At 50.7% G+C, this 15,522-nt stretch overlaps 1 protein-coding gene and 1 long non-coding RNA gene across 2 annotated transcripts; one reads left to right on the forward strand and one right to left on the reverse strand.

Moving 5' to 3' along the window:
- Positions 1-376: 376 nt before the first annotated feature.
- On the reverse strand, positions 377-8,814 carry RPN1 (ribophorin I). The gene is made up of 10 exons (XM_065075689.1): positions 8,489-8,814; positions 7,125-7,189; positions 5,348-5,654; positions 4,996-5,205; positions 3,835-4,027; positions 3,403-3,502; positions 2,995-3,133; positions 2,678-2,797; positions 1,978-2,223; positions 377-950 (listed from the first exon to the last, which is right to left on the reverse strand). Exons 1-10 carry the CDS (start codon positions 8,708-8,710, stop codon positions 768-770), a joined length of 1,785 nt encoding a protein of 594 aa, XP_064931761.1. The 5' UTR covers positions 8,711-8,814; the 3' UTR covers positions 377-767.
- On the forward strand, positions 7,755-15,522 carry LOC110362669 (uncharacterized). Its single transcript, XR_010475170.1, has 3 exons — positions 7,755-7,887; positions 10,702-11,807; positions 15,390-15,522. It is a non-coding gene; the product is annotated as an uncharacterized LOC110362669 (long non-coding RNA).

The raw sequence follows: 15,522 nt of genomic DNA on the forward strand, positions 1-15,522 counted from the left end.
GGCAAAAGGAGGTCCTGTCCCCTCGAGGGTCCGGGCTGCCTAGGAAGCCTGGCAGCAGTGGGATGTGGGGAAGGAAGGGCGGTACTGCCTGCCCTCTGCCCGGTGAACAGAAAGCTAAGGGTGTCTTTGGAATCACGTTTGATCCCTCTTCCCCCCTGCACCTGCCAGCGCTGCCCTGGGTGCAGCAGGCAGCCTGTCTGGCTTCACATACCTTCAGGACGTCCATGAGGTCTCTGTGTTTTGGCTTGAAGGGTTAACGATGATTTCTCTGATTTCAGCTGTTTGTCATCCCCACCCCGGTCAGACAGGACTCAGGGGTTCAGCGCCTCTGCCTCCCCCAATGCTGGCACAATATGTAAAGGCGAGGCAGCAGTGGTTTTATTTCAAAGTAGAACAAAGGTGTCTTTTATTCTTTCTGGATATGCGACATTCAGATTTGCCACAAGCGTGTCCGTGCTCAGACGGGCTGGTTGTGCGCGTTTAGCCAGGGCACATCTACACAGGGAAAACCGAAAGCGGGAGACTTCTATAACCTGGCTGAGTCTCACCTCTGGTAAAGAAGCCCTGTTAAACAGCGCGATGGCGTGGTCCCTCGCACAGCACGTGCTGCTGAGCAGACAGGCTCTATAGAAAAACCAAAATGCACTTTCAGATATTTCACATCAACTTTCCCCCTAATTTTGCTGGGAAGGAGTTTTGGCTCAAAATGTATCCACTCCCAGGCCTCTCATCTCCTCTCCCCTCCACCCGGTCACTAAACCAGAGAGTTACAGCGCGTCCAGGATGTTGTCGATCTTGGTGACCAGGTCCTGGCGCTTGTTGGAATGCATCTTCTCGTTCTCGATGTACGTGTCCTTTTTGAGCTTGCCGGCTACCAGCCGCTCGGCCTCCACCGAGGACTTCAGGACGAGCTCCTTGACTTGGCCGTCAAGCTTCTGAATTTCACTTACCTTATAGGGGCAAGAAACAAAGGGAATGTTAGAGGAGACAAAATACACCCCTACGGAGAAGCTGCAACAGGAGATGGTAAAGCTGGAGCAAAATATTAAGTCAGTGCTATGTGGAAAGATCTCCAGTTCCTGAATATTGCCTCCTGAGCCGTCGTCACCTTTCTGGCATCTCGTTAGGAGGAACATCTGACGAATGGATAATTAAGCAGAGCAGATAAAGAGGCTCAGAGGACCCAGGAGCCACACTGGCAAGAGATGGGTGCAATGACTGTGAAGTGTTCCATGATAGATTTTTAAAGGCTTCAAGCTGAAACAATTACAACAGCTGGAAGCTGTGTCCCTACAGTTCACGGTGTGCAAGAAGCAGGTCTACAATGACAGAGCTACTCTTTGAGTTACTAACAGACTAAGCAAGGTTGAATGGACCCTGGAGAGCAAAGTGTCCCCCACCTGGGGTTAAGTGGCTGTTCCAGGTAAGTGTTGAAATACAGTGGAGGGAGGACAGCGGGTGTGCGCTCCCTGTGCTGCGGCTTTCAACGTGCTACAGCAAAATACCCCCTGAGGAGCATCACGTTACCAAAATTCTGTCAGCACCAGATTCACAGGTGCAAGAAAAGAAGAGATGAGGGAGAAGATTTTGGTTTGGCTGGTATCAGTAGCAAAGTCAAAACTGATAACGTGTTGATAGTTTCCATTTTTGCCCAAGTGTCACTGCCACGAGCTCAATGAGAAACATCAGCATTGTGTTATAAAAGCATCCATCTGTACTTATGCAGCTGGTTCAGGGGTTGTTTAAGAACCACCACAAGCAGCTGTTTACCAGCAGCATTTGCAGGGTTGGGTAGCCAGGATTACTGCAAAAAGAACAAACATCTTCACGCCTCATGGCAGGGAGCGAGCCATTTTCAGAGGGGAACAAAAATAATACAGGCTGCAGAAACTAAACCCCACATTTAAACTCAGCTAGAATATTTTTAGATCCAAGAATAGGACAGCTTAAAAAAAAAAAAAAATCATAATTTCTTACTTTATCGCATAAGTCAGAACCTTCCGTCTTCAGTTTAGACTGCAGAGAGGCTATTTCATTTGTCAGGGCCTTGTGCTCCATCTCCAAAGACTTTTTGCCGCTGTTGAGAGTGGAGATGTCCCGTGACTGCTTGTATTTATTCACCGCTTCATCAAAGTGACGGTACAGCCCAAGTCTCTTGTTCACCAGAGTAAGCACTTGCTCTGTGATACAGGCGACCTTCATCCTCGCTTCAGCAGCTGGATCCTGCAACGGGGCAGAAGGGAAGATCAAAGCAGTTGTATCTTTGAGCTGCATCAAGGGATGCTTGCAGGACTGTCACAGAAACTGCTCCCTTTGCAATTAAGTCCACTGAGAGAAATTAGCTGGATGGTACAAGGGCAAGAACCTTTCAGCACTCAGCCCAACAAACAGCTTAACAAAAGCTATCAATAAGTAAAAATGTTGCAGGAGTAGAACTGCAGACATCCCTGCTCCTGAGGGATGGATTCCTTTTCATCCAAAAGGATGAAAACTCAGGTCAGCCTTTGCAGACCAGTTCAAACCCTGCAGGAGTGTCACTGCTCAGGGCTCTACCAAAGCACCTAGGAAGATATCTGACTGCCAGGGAAATTCAGTGAGAATTACTGGTAGGAAAAATCTCCGCCCAGCAGCTGAATAAGCCACTAACGCTCCCACAGGGCTCTTCATCATACAGCACCTTAGTGATGGAGAAATCCAGCCTCACGTAGACGATGACAGTGAAGAACAAGATGTAAAAGGCTCCAACCACCAACAGGGGCTCCTGCAGCATCAAGATTTTGTTGAAGGTGTAATGAACCTAGGAGAGAAGTTCGAAACAGTGAGCGATGAGCCACGTTACTATGGGAGAGAACTCCTCTCCTTGGGCAGCAGGAGAACTGACTGTGCAGTCCAGCGCGCATTTATTTCTGGAATCCAATATGGGTGTTTTGACTGTGTCACCTAATTCGGGAGGTGAAACTGCTCAGGAAAACCATGCAGAGAAGCCACACTCACCACGATGTCTTGGATGTGCTGCTCCACCAGGTTGCTCTTGTGTGCCACAATAACCGGACGCCCAAAAGTGTCCAGGTAAGTGTAGTGAAGCTCGTCTGAAGCACGATTGATTTCGTAGGGACTGTCCACGTGGATATTCCTGCGGATAAAGCCAGAGTCCCATATGACTGTACACTATTTGAGACGATGTAACCTAAGACTTGGCTGGCCAACTGTGGCCTCCAGCACAAGGCCAATTATGCAGATTAAACGATGCTCTAAAAGGAAGCAAAGCTGCGTTCCAAAGTCTCCTCCACACACACACAGTCATGGTTTTGTTTCACTGTCCTCAGGCCATGAGAGCAGGCTGGAGAACGGCCACCACCACAGCATCATCTGCAGTGACAAGCCAGCAGTAATGACACTTACTTGGCACCTTCTGGCAGGACGATCTTGACAGTCAAGGAGTCTGTAACTTGTTCATCAAAGACGTGGTCGACAAATCTCATTTTCAGGGCATACTGATCACCTAAGGGAGTACAGACCAGAAGGTGGTTACAGTTCCTCAAAGAACAAGGGGCAACCTTGAAGCTCAGCTCCCAACAGAAGCAAGAGCAGAATCGGGATGGACACATCATGCAGCAGGGGGCACCAGCTCACGCGCGTATATTTTAACCAGATGTCTACAAAAACCTCAAGGCAGCATAGAAAAGAAGGTGGATTTGCATATTCTAGAAATAATAGCTAGCAACTGCTGTTGCTAAGGTGCAGAATACTGCAGCTTTGAATTCTTTACTGTACAGCAACCACCTTTAAACACAGAGAAGAATGTTTCTTATTCCCTTCCACTGTGCCACGCACCGAGATTGTAGAGGTATTCATAGCTCGGCAGGTTATAGCCGATGATGTAATGGGTTTTCCAGCCTCCAAAAAGCGGGAAGCGGGGACGGATCTCCATCTCCACAGAGTCATCCAGGACAAGGAGGTGGCTGGTGGAGATGTTTCCGATTTCATCTCGGTAATAGACGTCCTGAGCAGCCGCTGGGAGAATGGTCTGTATGGAGAGAAGCGACAGCCAGCGATTGGCTCAGGGCTATTTCCAGTGAAACCAGCAAAACCAATAACGCCATTAAGCAGCGAGAAACCGCGCTCCCACGTGAAAGATGACAAAATACCTGTTCAGTTGCATCGAGTGATAAAATTGTGCTACTATAAGCAATCAGCCACAGAAGTGACTGCCAGGACTAAAATCACTTGGCTTCTAAATGAATGTGTTTCCTCCAGCCCAGTTTCAAATACCCCAGACAGCGAGGGATCTCATCATGCTCACCAGGACAGCAATTCCCTTTTCATTCCAGGCCGCTGCCCCAGCTCACTGAGCTTGCTGGCTTTATGGTCAGCAAAATGGGATTTCTCTTTGGCTGCACCACCTTAAAGAATTATAACAATCAATCCTGGAGGCTTCAAGCAGCGAGAAAGGTTTTGGTTCAGATGGAAACACATAATGCTTATCACATCTGGCTAGCAGAGCCACAGCTTCAACTCTCATCGAGTGCTTTATGAGCCAGGAATGAATGGGTGAGTTTCCAATTAGTACTGTTCAACATGATGAGGTTATGACAGAGAGGGCAACTCTGAAAGTAAGAGGGTGAGGACAGAACGAATGGCCCTTGCACAGTAGAAAATGGAAAGCAGAGCTGTCAGCACAGGGATTAAAGGTTTCAGAGGGTCCCTGAGACTAGAGGGGTGGGAGTGAGGAGAAAAACTACACGCACTGGTGTATGCAGTTTGTTTGGCCAACAGATGCAGTAAAGCATAGAACCTCCTAATCTTACCTCCAAAAGCCATTCCTACGTAGCATGAGTCTTCTCTGAAAACAGATCAGAGCTCAACTATTCCCTTATTACTTGGGTATGGTTACCAAAGAAAAAGACAACTGCACTTTTTTTTTCCCTCGGGGGATGCAAGAAAGGAGGAAGCCACAGGAAAAAAAAATAATTAAAAATTATGCAAAATGTCAACCTTAAAAGACTTGACAGAAGAGATCCCACTATCTGGCTGTCTCTGGTAGTCGTATCTGGAGAAAGGTCCTTTCAGCACTGCTCCTGTGTGCTTCAAATCAACCGTCTCTTCAACCGCAATGTTTCCCCAGTGAGACACCTCAATGACTCGAGTCATACTGGTGATGGTCAGGAATGGACTGTTGTTTTCATAGTGCACCTTCAGGGTGTCCTAACAAGCAGAGAAGATAAACTATTACACATGTAGTGAGGAGCAACCTCCCCTCACAATTACGCTTCTCCATGTCCCACAGAGAAACCTCCGTGAAAGACTCTGCAGAGAGGTGACACAACCTCTTTGCACAGACACGTACCTGGCTGTACGGAGGAATGTCCTTAAAGGGGCCGTATTCAATGGTGTCTTCGGTGCGGGAAGGGTTGCCCAGCTTGGTGTAACTCTCCACGTTCCTAGAGGCCAGTTTGACCCGGGTCGTCTGGGTCTTGGTGAAGTACGGTGAGTAGAAATAGTGATTTCCTTCAAAGACCACAAACTGCTTCTCGCTTTGGGTGATATGGGTGGGGTAGGGCTGCAGGACGTGCGTGAAAACCATCTCGACAGACACACGGACCTTGGCTCCTGGTGCCAAAGGGGACGGCAGCTTCACAGAGAAGAATTTTCCACTGGGAGGTAGAAGAACAGGTAAGTTATGCAAGATCTCCCATGAGTGAGCGATCAGACCCAACCCCTGCAACATCCCCTGTGGATGTGAGCCCATAAATCATATATATCGCGTGTATGTATATTTTATATTTATATTTTGTATTTTATTTGCTCCTCTAAGACATACAGATGCCTCTTCCCAGAGGATGTGTGTACTCTGGACTGGGGAATGCAACACAGGGTGACCTGCATCCAGGCACAATTAGTCTTTGCTTCACAAAGACACTCGGGTTCCATGAACCCCTCTGTTCCACACTCCCCTCTGTAGTTTTACACTTCTAAACCATGCTTAAGCAGGGGATTTTCATTCTTCTCCAGATAACAAGAATTATTTGAACCAGAGGAAGTGCGTGCAAATGTCCAGAAGACAAATCACAAACATCTTAAGCGCCTGTTCCCGCAAAGTCTGCTCGTTCTCAGCTTTTTGCCCGCAGGATCTGAAACTAAGGAAGGGTCACGGTTTTGGATGAAGGTAAAACAGACAGAAATGATATTTCACCAAACCTGTAAGGACACACCGGATGGACCAAGGTGACGACATTAGAGAATGCGCTTCAAACCACGCGTGGTGGCCCACGGGCAGGATCGTGAGGTGTCCAGCTATGTCAGGAACCCTGGTCCACCCTGGCCATTGAACTCCCTTTGAAGTCCACAGCACCGTGTTTCCGACCCACTCTCTGAGCATCCTTGATTTCTCACTTCTCTCGGCTCACAGAGCACCCGCCTGCCCAGTCCTGCAGCGCACACATGGTGTCCTAAGCTTGGCAGAGCGGAGCCTTGGGCAATATCAGCATCTCGTGTCCCTGCAGCGAGCGATGGCCCGCGCGGGGCTGCACATCGCAGAGTGAGAGCAGGGCTTTGGGGACACAGCCAAACAGCACTTAAAATCTCTCTGTAACCACCACTTTAGGCCCAAAAGGAAGCAATGGGGAAAAGCAGGACTGGAGCTATAATGTTTCTGCTACTTGGTGTCCTTTAACGTTGGACCAGGACATCACTTAAGGCACTGAGTACAAGAGACTAAGCACAGCTGAGCCCCCTTGAAAGCAGCTGAGCTGCATTTAAGAGAGAGATTTTTCTCCCTTATAGGGCTGTGTCCTCAGGAGCAGTTTTGGGTGGCTGTGAGCAGCAGGGATGTGCTGCTTGTGTTGGGTTCAGTGCAAAGACCTAGAACTAAATGTGCCATCTTGCAAGGAATGAGCGTGTGAGGGAGGGGAGAAACTGGGTTTGGCTGCTTGTGTGAACCGTGTTCCTCAGCTTTGCAGCACCCTGGGATGCAGCCTGAGCACAAAGCGGGTCTTTTCAGGAACAAAAGACTCTAAGGATATCCAGGTATTTGGGACTGGGGTAATTTTTCTGCTCCCCCCTGAGGACAACGGTAGAACCCGGCTGCACAACTCCAGGTACCGACCTTAGAGGGTGACACTCACCTTTTGCCCTTAACTTTAGTCTCTCTCACTTCCAAGGTGTTCTCCTCCTCTTCCTCCCCCTTCACCTGTTCCAAAACATCAGTCTGATCAGTGTGTGGCTGTTCAAAAGATTTAACGTGTCCAAGGCAAACATGAAACAGTCCCTATCCACTTTTTAGGGTCGTGCTACCCCAGAAAGAACAAGTTGATTGATAACTACTTATAAAAAGCTATTGCAGTCAGCAATAGGACAAGGGGCCATGGGCTTAAACTCTGCCAGGGGAAATTTAGGCTGGATATTAGAAAGAAATTCTTTACAGAGAGAGTGGTCAGGCATTGGAATGGCTGCCCAGGGAGGTGCTGGACTCGCCGGCCCTGGAGGTTTTTAAACTGAGATTGGACATGGCACTTAGTGCCATGATCTAGTAAACAGACTAGAGTTGGACCAAGGGTTGGACTCAATGACCTCTGAGGTCTTTTCCAACCCAGTCGATTCTGTGATTCTGTGATTTTGAAAATATTTTTATTAATACAAATTGCAGTGTGGTCAGTGCGCATCAACGGATTCCAGAGATTTCTGATAACCCTTTAACGTTCCCCCCAGCCTGGTTCCCAAGCCAGCACAGTCACTGTGAGTTGTGCAAATAAGAGTCTTGGTCAACTGCTTCTGTGACTCGTGTTTTGTACAGTGGCTGAGGAGCGAGGAGGCCGCAGGAACCTGCCCTGGCCAGAGAGCGCAGCTGAGATCAGTGCAAAGAACCATCTTGCACTTACATCTCCTGTGGTAAGAAGCTGCATTACCCCCGGTCAAAAAGAAAGCTGGGGACAGGCTTTTTGGTAGGGTCTGTTGTGACAGGACAAGGGGTGATGGTTTTAAACTAAAGGAGGGAGATACAGGCCAGACATGAGGAAGAAATTGTTGCCCTGAGGGTGGTGAGAGCCTGGCCCAGGTTGGCCAGAGAGGTGGTGGATGAACCATCCCTGGAGACATCCCAGGCCAGGCTGGACAGGGCTTTGAGCAACCTGAGCTGGTGAAGATGTCCCTGCTCATGGCAGGGGGGGCACTGGGGGAGATGGGAAGGTCCCTCCGACCCAAACCATCCTGTGACTCCACGTCCCACCCCGGGCCTCCACTGGCCGGGGATGCAGCTCCGGCCAAGGGGCTGCGCATGCCCTCATTAACGTTAATTAGCAACTCTCTCCACTCTCCCCCCGGCTCCGCTTTCCCCGGTACCGCCAGCCCCGCCGGGTTCTCCGCTTCCCGGGCCCGCCCCGCGGGAGCGCTTGTGCCGACGTGTCCGAGCGGCCGCGGGGCCCGGGCAGCGCTCAGCCCGCCCGGGCAGCGCTCAGCCCGCCCCGGGACCCCGCACCGCGGCCCCGCTCACCTGCACACCCAGGTAGGCCAGGCGGGGCTCCAGCCCGGGCTCCAGCGCCAGCATGAAGGAGGGGGCGGCCGCGCCGCCCGCCGCGTTGGCCAGGCTGAGCTCGGCCGAGACTTTGGCCAGGTGGGTGCTGAGGTCCACGGAGCGCCGCGCCTCCTCCAGCAGCAGCTCGGCCGAGGCGCCCGCGGCCGCCAGGGAGAGGAGCAGGCACAGCAGCCCCGCCATGGCCGGACACACCGCGCCGGGACGGTACAAGATGGCGGCGCCCGCGCTGTACGGGGAGGGGACAAGATGGCAGCGCCCACAGCGGGGAGATGGCTCAGGATGGCGGCGCCCAGCGGCGCTTGAGGACCCCCCCTCCCCCCGCGCGGGGAAGGGCGGCGGCGCGAGTGCCTGATGGGAAAGTCCAGCTCTGGATCGCTCAGCGCAGGGCGAGCATAGAATCATGTCGGTTGGGAGAGACCCTCAGGATCATCGAGTCCAACCATAACCTAACCCTAGCACTAAACCACGTCCCTAAGAACCTCGTCTAAACGCCTTTTAAACCCCTCCAGGGATGGTGACTCCACCACTGCCCTGGGCAGCCTGTTCCAATGCCTCACAGCGCTTTACAGGAAGAAATTTTCCTGTTGGAGCCACAGAAATGATCCGAGGCTGGAACAGCTCTGCTGGGAGGACAGGCTGAGAGAGCTGGGGTGTTCAGCTGGAGAAGAGAAGCTCCGGGGAGACCTTATTGCACCTTTCAGTGCTTAAAAGGGGCCGATAAGAAAGATGGAGTCAGACTTTTAGCAGGGCCTGTTGAGATAGGGCAAGGGGTGATGGTTTTAAACTAAGCAGCTGATGCTCTGTAAGGCGAAGTTTAACACAAGTTGGTTTTAAGCTGAATCCAAATCTTCTGCTAAAAAACACCGATAATTGGCAGCTAAATGACACAAGAGTAGATGTGCTGCAGGCAGCCAAGGCGCAGTAACCTGCTGTTAAATAACCTAGGAGAGCTGGAGAAAGGAAAATGTTGGTGATTTAACATGTCTGGAGAGGGGGTGATTGACACTTTATTCCCAAACATCTAAAACAGATAAAAGCGAGGAATGCGTGTTGTCTGCTGTGGTTGCTGGAGCAGGCTTTCACCTGTCAGCCTGTGGGACAACAGGCTCTTCACGTTTGCACAATGCAATCCAGGACTCGACCTTTCTTTAAGATCCTAATATGAGTCACAGAGATGATTTTTTTAATTGGCTTGAGGTTAACAAGTATCGGAAGAGGATTTCCTAAATGTTGCGATTTTGGAGCTGGAGTCAAATAGCCCCTTGGCAAAAGAAAGTGGGGTGTCTCCTGGTGTGCTGTGTTCAAAACAGCATCATCTCTTTCCCTTTCTCCACTCGCTTCCCCCCCGCCTTCCTATAATGGAAATTTTCTTGGCAAATGACTGCAATTTCACTTTGATTTATTTCTCCTGGCAAAGGGGGGGAAACAAATAAATGCACATTCCCTTGAAGTCTGGAGATAACTGGGCTTCAGTCGTTAGACCCTGGGCCAAAGGTTGCGCTGTGGTGGGTTCAGCCCAGAGCCTGGATCCGAGTTTGCTGTTGGATGCAAAAGTTCCAACATCAGACCCATCACGGACCCCGTCGAGTTCTGAATCGGGCTGTTCCACTCTGTGTTCGGATAATTTCTAATTGTGATAACTGAGTCGCGCTCAGCCTGTGCAGCGGCTGTTCCAAGATTTCAGCACATAGGCTGGATTTATCTTTGGGCTGAAAAGCTGCTGCCTTTGAGTTTCTTGCTTTGAGGACTGCCGGCCCCTCTCGCTGCTGCCCTGCACCCTGTGTAGACCTTTAAGCTCACACCAGAGCCACCTATTTTTCTCTCTATGTGTGTTTGTTGATGTGGGTGTGGATTTTTGGGTTTTTGGTTAGTTGTTTTTTGGTGGGTGTTTGTGTGTGTGTGTTTTAATTCTCCCATTGCAGGGAATGCCCCCCCTCCAGCAGTGATGCCCCCGAGAGCTGTGAGTTGGGCAGCAGCATGAGAGGGGCGACCAGACCCCGCTGCCACCCAGGCACCAGCCTCATGTCCCAGCTCCAGGTGACACCGAGCAGCAGGAGGGGAACGGGACCAAGGGACAGGGGCGGTCTATTAAAGGCCTTTGGCAGGATAAACCATGGACAGAACTGCGCCCCAGGGAAAAAAACCAACCCTCCGCTCTTCTGTTTTTGCAGGGCTGATGCCAAACTCGGAGCCGCGTCATCTGTCAGAGCAATTTGTTCTTAAGGAGGAAAGGAGGAGAAGTTGTTTTCCTGAAGGAGCGGGCTGGCTGTGACCGCAGGAGCGTGCGGAAGCTTGTGGAACACGGGAATGGGATTTATCCTGGTGTGATCCTCCTTCCAGCAAGGAGTTCGCACCAGGAGCGTGCAGGGACCGTGATACAATGTGAAGCAGGAGGTATTAAACAGGGCTGTGCACGGGCAGCATAAGTTATCCCGGCAATGCCTTAACCTGTGTATTTTAATACACGTCTAACAGCGATCCTGAAAAGAAACAGAGGGACGTGGCTGTCGTGATGATGGAAATAAAGCTCCGTGCTTTATATTTGATTGGTGCTTCACTGTTGAATCCTGTCTGTGTAAAACCAAACCAGCGTTCTGTTGGGAGGCAGAGGACGCTTCTCTCTCTATTCAATCCTAAGGCAGATTTTGCAGTTCCCAGCCACGAGAGTGGGGGTCTGACCTGGCGGAGCTGTGGCAGAGTTTACTTGGCCTTCCTAGAGCCCTCAAAAAGAACCTGGGGGAAGGAAGAAGAAGGAAAAAAAGCCATCTAGTTTTATTATTTCCACAACCTCATTTTTCAGCCAGTCAGCACAATTCATGGTGTGCCTCTGCCAAGAAAAACACACGGTGGTTCTGGCTGGGGGCTCGCCTGTGATTTCCATGGGAGCGGGGGGTCTGCAGGGGGCTGCGTGGGGCTCAGCTCAGCGCTTTTGTTCAGCTGCCCCCAAATGTGTCCTGCCCTCGCAGAGGGACAGTCCTGCTGGGGCACCGGCCACGCTGGGGTTTCTGCAAGTTACTGCAGGAATCTGCAGTAGCCACCCTGCCTTACAATGTTCACTTTAAACGTTCACAATGTTCACATTTCTTCTTCAGCGTAAAAGAGATCTGTTTCCCTTCCCACATTAGACCATCCGAAAAACTAATGGAGAAAGCTGTCTGTGCACAGAAAGTGCAGAAAACGATTGTGCGAAGCATCGGGAAGCAACAGGAAAAGCTGCTGGAGGAAAATGGAAGAGTGGCTGTGAGTCTTGCCAGGGGGTGAGACCAATATGTTGCAGGTATTGTTGCAATAGCAAGGAACACAGGGCAGCAAGGATGATACTTTATCAGTATGAAAAGTACTTTTAGCTCTGTTTTTAAAGCTTACTAGAAATGTAACTGAAACAGCTGTTGATGGGCACTGGTGGGCTAGTAATAAAAGAAATCTGGGGGTGTTCAGCCTGGAGAACAGGAGCCAAGGGGAGACCTTCTGATCTCTGAACTGCCTGAAAGGAGCTTGGACCCAGGGGGGTCGGGCTCTGCTCCCCAGGAACAAGCGCCAGGAGCAGAGGAAACGGCCTCAAGTTGCCCAGGGGAGGTTGAGGTTGGATCTGGGAACAATTTCTTCCCCAAAGGGCTGTGGGGCATTGGAACAGGCTGCCCAGGGCAGTGCTGGAGTCACCATCCCTGGAGGGTTGAAGAGATGCAGAGATGAGGTTCTCAGGGACATGGGGTAGTGCCAGGGGTGGGTTATGGTTGATCCTAAGGGTCTTTTCCAACCAAAATGATTCTCTGATTCTATTCTATGACATGGGCAGGGTGCGCTGGGGTCCTGGCTGGTGTCTGCAGGCATTGGCTGGGAGATGAAGCTCGTTCCCGGATCCGTGGGGTGACAAAACTTCTTTGCCCCGCTGTGTCCCCCCTCAACCCGCGGTGTCCCCGCGCCGCCGCCAGGGGGCGCCCAGGTGCGCCGATGGGGCGGAGCCAGCGCTGGCGCGGTCGCGTAGCGCCGCCCCTTGGCGAATAGCGTGCGCTACGCGGGTGGCGCAGCGGGGCCGGGGACAACCCTGCCCGGGGGGACCACCCTGCCCGTGGGGCGCCTGTTCCTGCCTGCTGCTGGGTTAACAGCCCCGCTCACTGCTGCTCTGGCATTAGCAATAACAGCTAACGAAAGGCTCCCGGCTTCTCTCCCGCAGGCTCCTGGCAGGAAGCCCTGGGGAGGTTACATTCCCTGTTTGTGATGGGTAAAAATCACCCATGGGGGCAACGGAGCATCTTCTGGGGATCTGCTGCTGGAATCAGTGGGTTTCACTGCATCATAGGATGGTTTGGGTTGAAGGGACCTTAAAGCTTCCCCAGTGCCCCCCCTGCCATGAGCAGGGACATCTTCACCAGCTCAGGTTGCTCAGAGCCCCGTCCAGCCTGGCCTGGGATGTCTCCAGGGATGGTTCATCCACCACCTCTCTGGCCAACCTGGGACAGGCTCTCACCACTGTCATCACCTTCCTGTCAGTCTGCCGGACTCTGGGGTGTTTGCTCCATCTCCTGGGGTTGCTGCAGGAGGTGGCATTTGTCCCCAGAGAGGTGGCATGTGTCCCCCCATCCCACTGTGCAGTAACGCTGTGGGACCCTGATGTGATTTAGTGTCCTATCTCTTAGATAACGGCAGTGCATTTTTCCTTCTGACCCTTTAAGGTCCTGCAAATGTGGTGCCCAGAGCCAGCACAGCTCAGTACAGTCCCAGGGCCACAATCCTGTCCTCAGTGCCTGGCGAGGATTTGTCACAGCGCAATAACTGAATTTCCATCTTTGCATGGAGCAACTCCCCTTTCTCAGCTTGTTTTTGGAAAGGAAAGCGCTTGCTGGTGTGTTTACCTTGGAAACCCGTTGCTCACGTAGAGTTTAAACATGGATTTTAAAGCCTCAATTTTGCAGGATCTGCCACAGCGGGAAGTTGAGAATCCCGCTAACAGCAGCAAGAGGGGGTCATTGCAGATTGGCAGCTCTCGCTGTGCCTTCTGCTTCCCCCAAGAGCCTCCTGTTTGTGCTGTGATTGCTGTGAGATAATGCAGATCGCTCACCAGGTTACTGAGTTTTGGAATCCACGGGTGGGGACTTCCCTGGATGCTGCTCTGCAGAGTACCAGCTGGGATTTCCATTTCTCCTGAAAGGCGGCCCCTGTGCCCCTGCCAGGCTCAGTTCAAACCTCTGGGCCAAGCGTGGCTGTTCAGGGACCTCGGGTGTCTCTGTACGGGCGGTCAGCAGTGGCCCCTTCCCCAGGGACAGTCCCCCTGCCCTGCCAGGTGGCTGCCGGTGATTCCTTCCCACTGCGGGATGCTTGAGGTGTGACCCAAAAAGAGGGAGCATTAACCCTCTGTGAACTGCGCTGCTCTGCAGCGGTGAATGCAATCACTCTTTCCTGATGAGAAAAACACTGATGATCAAGGGAAAAAAAAAAACAACCTTGAGGATAAAAGATCATTCTTTCTTATTCCTCTCTTGACTGGCGGGTCTCAGGCTCCTCACACTCAGCTCTCCTACCTGCCTGCCAAGAAACACCCCAGACGGTGTTTGCGTTGTATTTTCCCCTGAGTCGCAGGTATTGTTCAGCAAACCGATCCACTCCAGCAGAAAGGACGGCAGGGAGTGGAGCGCGTATCCACACGGGTCACCAGAAAGCAGCTAAAAGGCTCAGCCTCTGCCCTGTGCTCCATCTCCGATGCTGGGGTGGCCCTGGTGTCTGAAGCAGTTTGGCAGAGGGAAGGTTGCGCAGAGCTGGGGTACGTGCGATAACTCATTCTTTGTGGCCTGATTGCTCTCAGGTTGGCTGAGGATGGTGAAAAGTTATTCTTTTCCTGCAAAGAAAATTTCTGCTCATCTTGACTGTTAAAATAGAGAACATACGTGATTAACTGAATTTTAGTTTGAACTTGCCAATGCACAGGGACAGTTCTTGTTCCTGCGTTTCTTAACATAACAAAATGCCACTTTGCTTTATTTGTCTTTAAGTATTTCACATAGTACAGTTATGACAACCTATTATCTTAAAATTGTGGTTATATGCAGCATTTGTTCCATTATTGTTTTTGACCTTTTGCTTTTTTAACCTGGGAGGCAAAATTGCTATAAGCTACCTGTTTCATTTCTATGGAAGGAATATAAGTTTTTAGAAAAATGACATAACCGGTCATTTTTAGTTCAAATATTTTATAGCCTACTACCTTTTCAAAGAAGAATTTTTAATGTGCCTTTTTTTCCCTATACCCAATTTAGAATCTTAATCTTAAAACAAACAAACCCAAGAGATCTTCCCAGGATTCTGTTAGTATCTTAGCAAATGTTAAAGGAGGAGAATAGCTCAAACTGACAGCAAATGTAATTGTTTTGGGAAACTTTCCATTTTGGCAGTGTTAGCTTCACAGTTGGACTCTATGGTCTTAAAGGTCTTTCCCAACCTAAAGGATTCTAGGATTTCACTGAAGGAGACAAATCCAGAGAGATCTTGTTCATCTAAGCAAAGTAAGAGGCGCTGTTTTCTATTTGCCAGAAATTCAGGCAGATTTATGGACTAACCGCAGCTTTAACACCCACCTATAACCATTTCATTTTGAGACGATTGTGCTTCTCAGGGCAGACCTTCAGTTCGGTGGCTCAGGGATTTGCAAACAGTGAGTCATAACTCCCTGGGGTCAAAAATGCAGCTGCTGAGGCACCAGGCATTGAAAAATGTTGTCCAAGATAAAAGCAAAGCAAACCTCACTGCCCACACACCCTTATCCTTCAAGGCTGAGTATCTTTGTCACACTCTTTGAAAACACGCACTCAAAATTATACAGGCTTCTCACGGTTGCCATTGATACGGAATTTACTTCTCATTTTAGCACAGACAAGAGCGCATTGTGAAAATCTGTGACTTGCAAGAGCTGGGACGGATAGATCTGAAGCTAATCCGCAGCATCCGTGCTGGCAGAGAGGTGGCTGCGCTGTGGGATGTGTCTGTGTCCTTTGCAAGGG

This window comes from Columba livia, chromosome 10 (genome assembly GCF_036013475.1).
Source record: "Columba livia isolate bColLiv1 breed racing homer chromosome 10, bColLiv1.pat.W.v2, whole genome shotgun sequence".
NCBI classification, from domain to species: Eukaryota; Metazoa; Chordata; class Aves; order Columbiformes; family Columbidae; genus Columba; species Columba livia.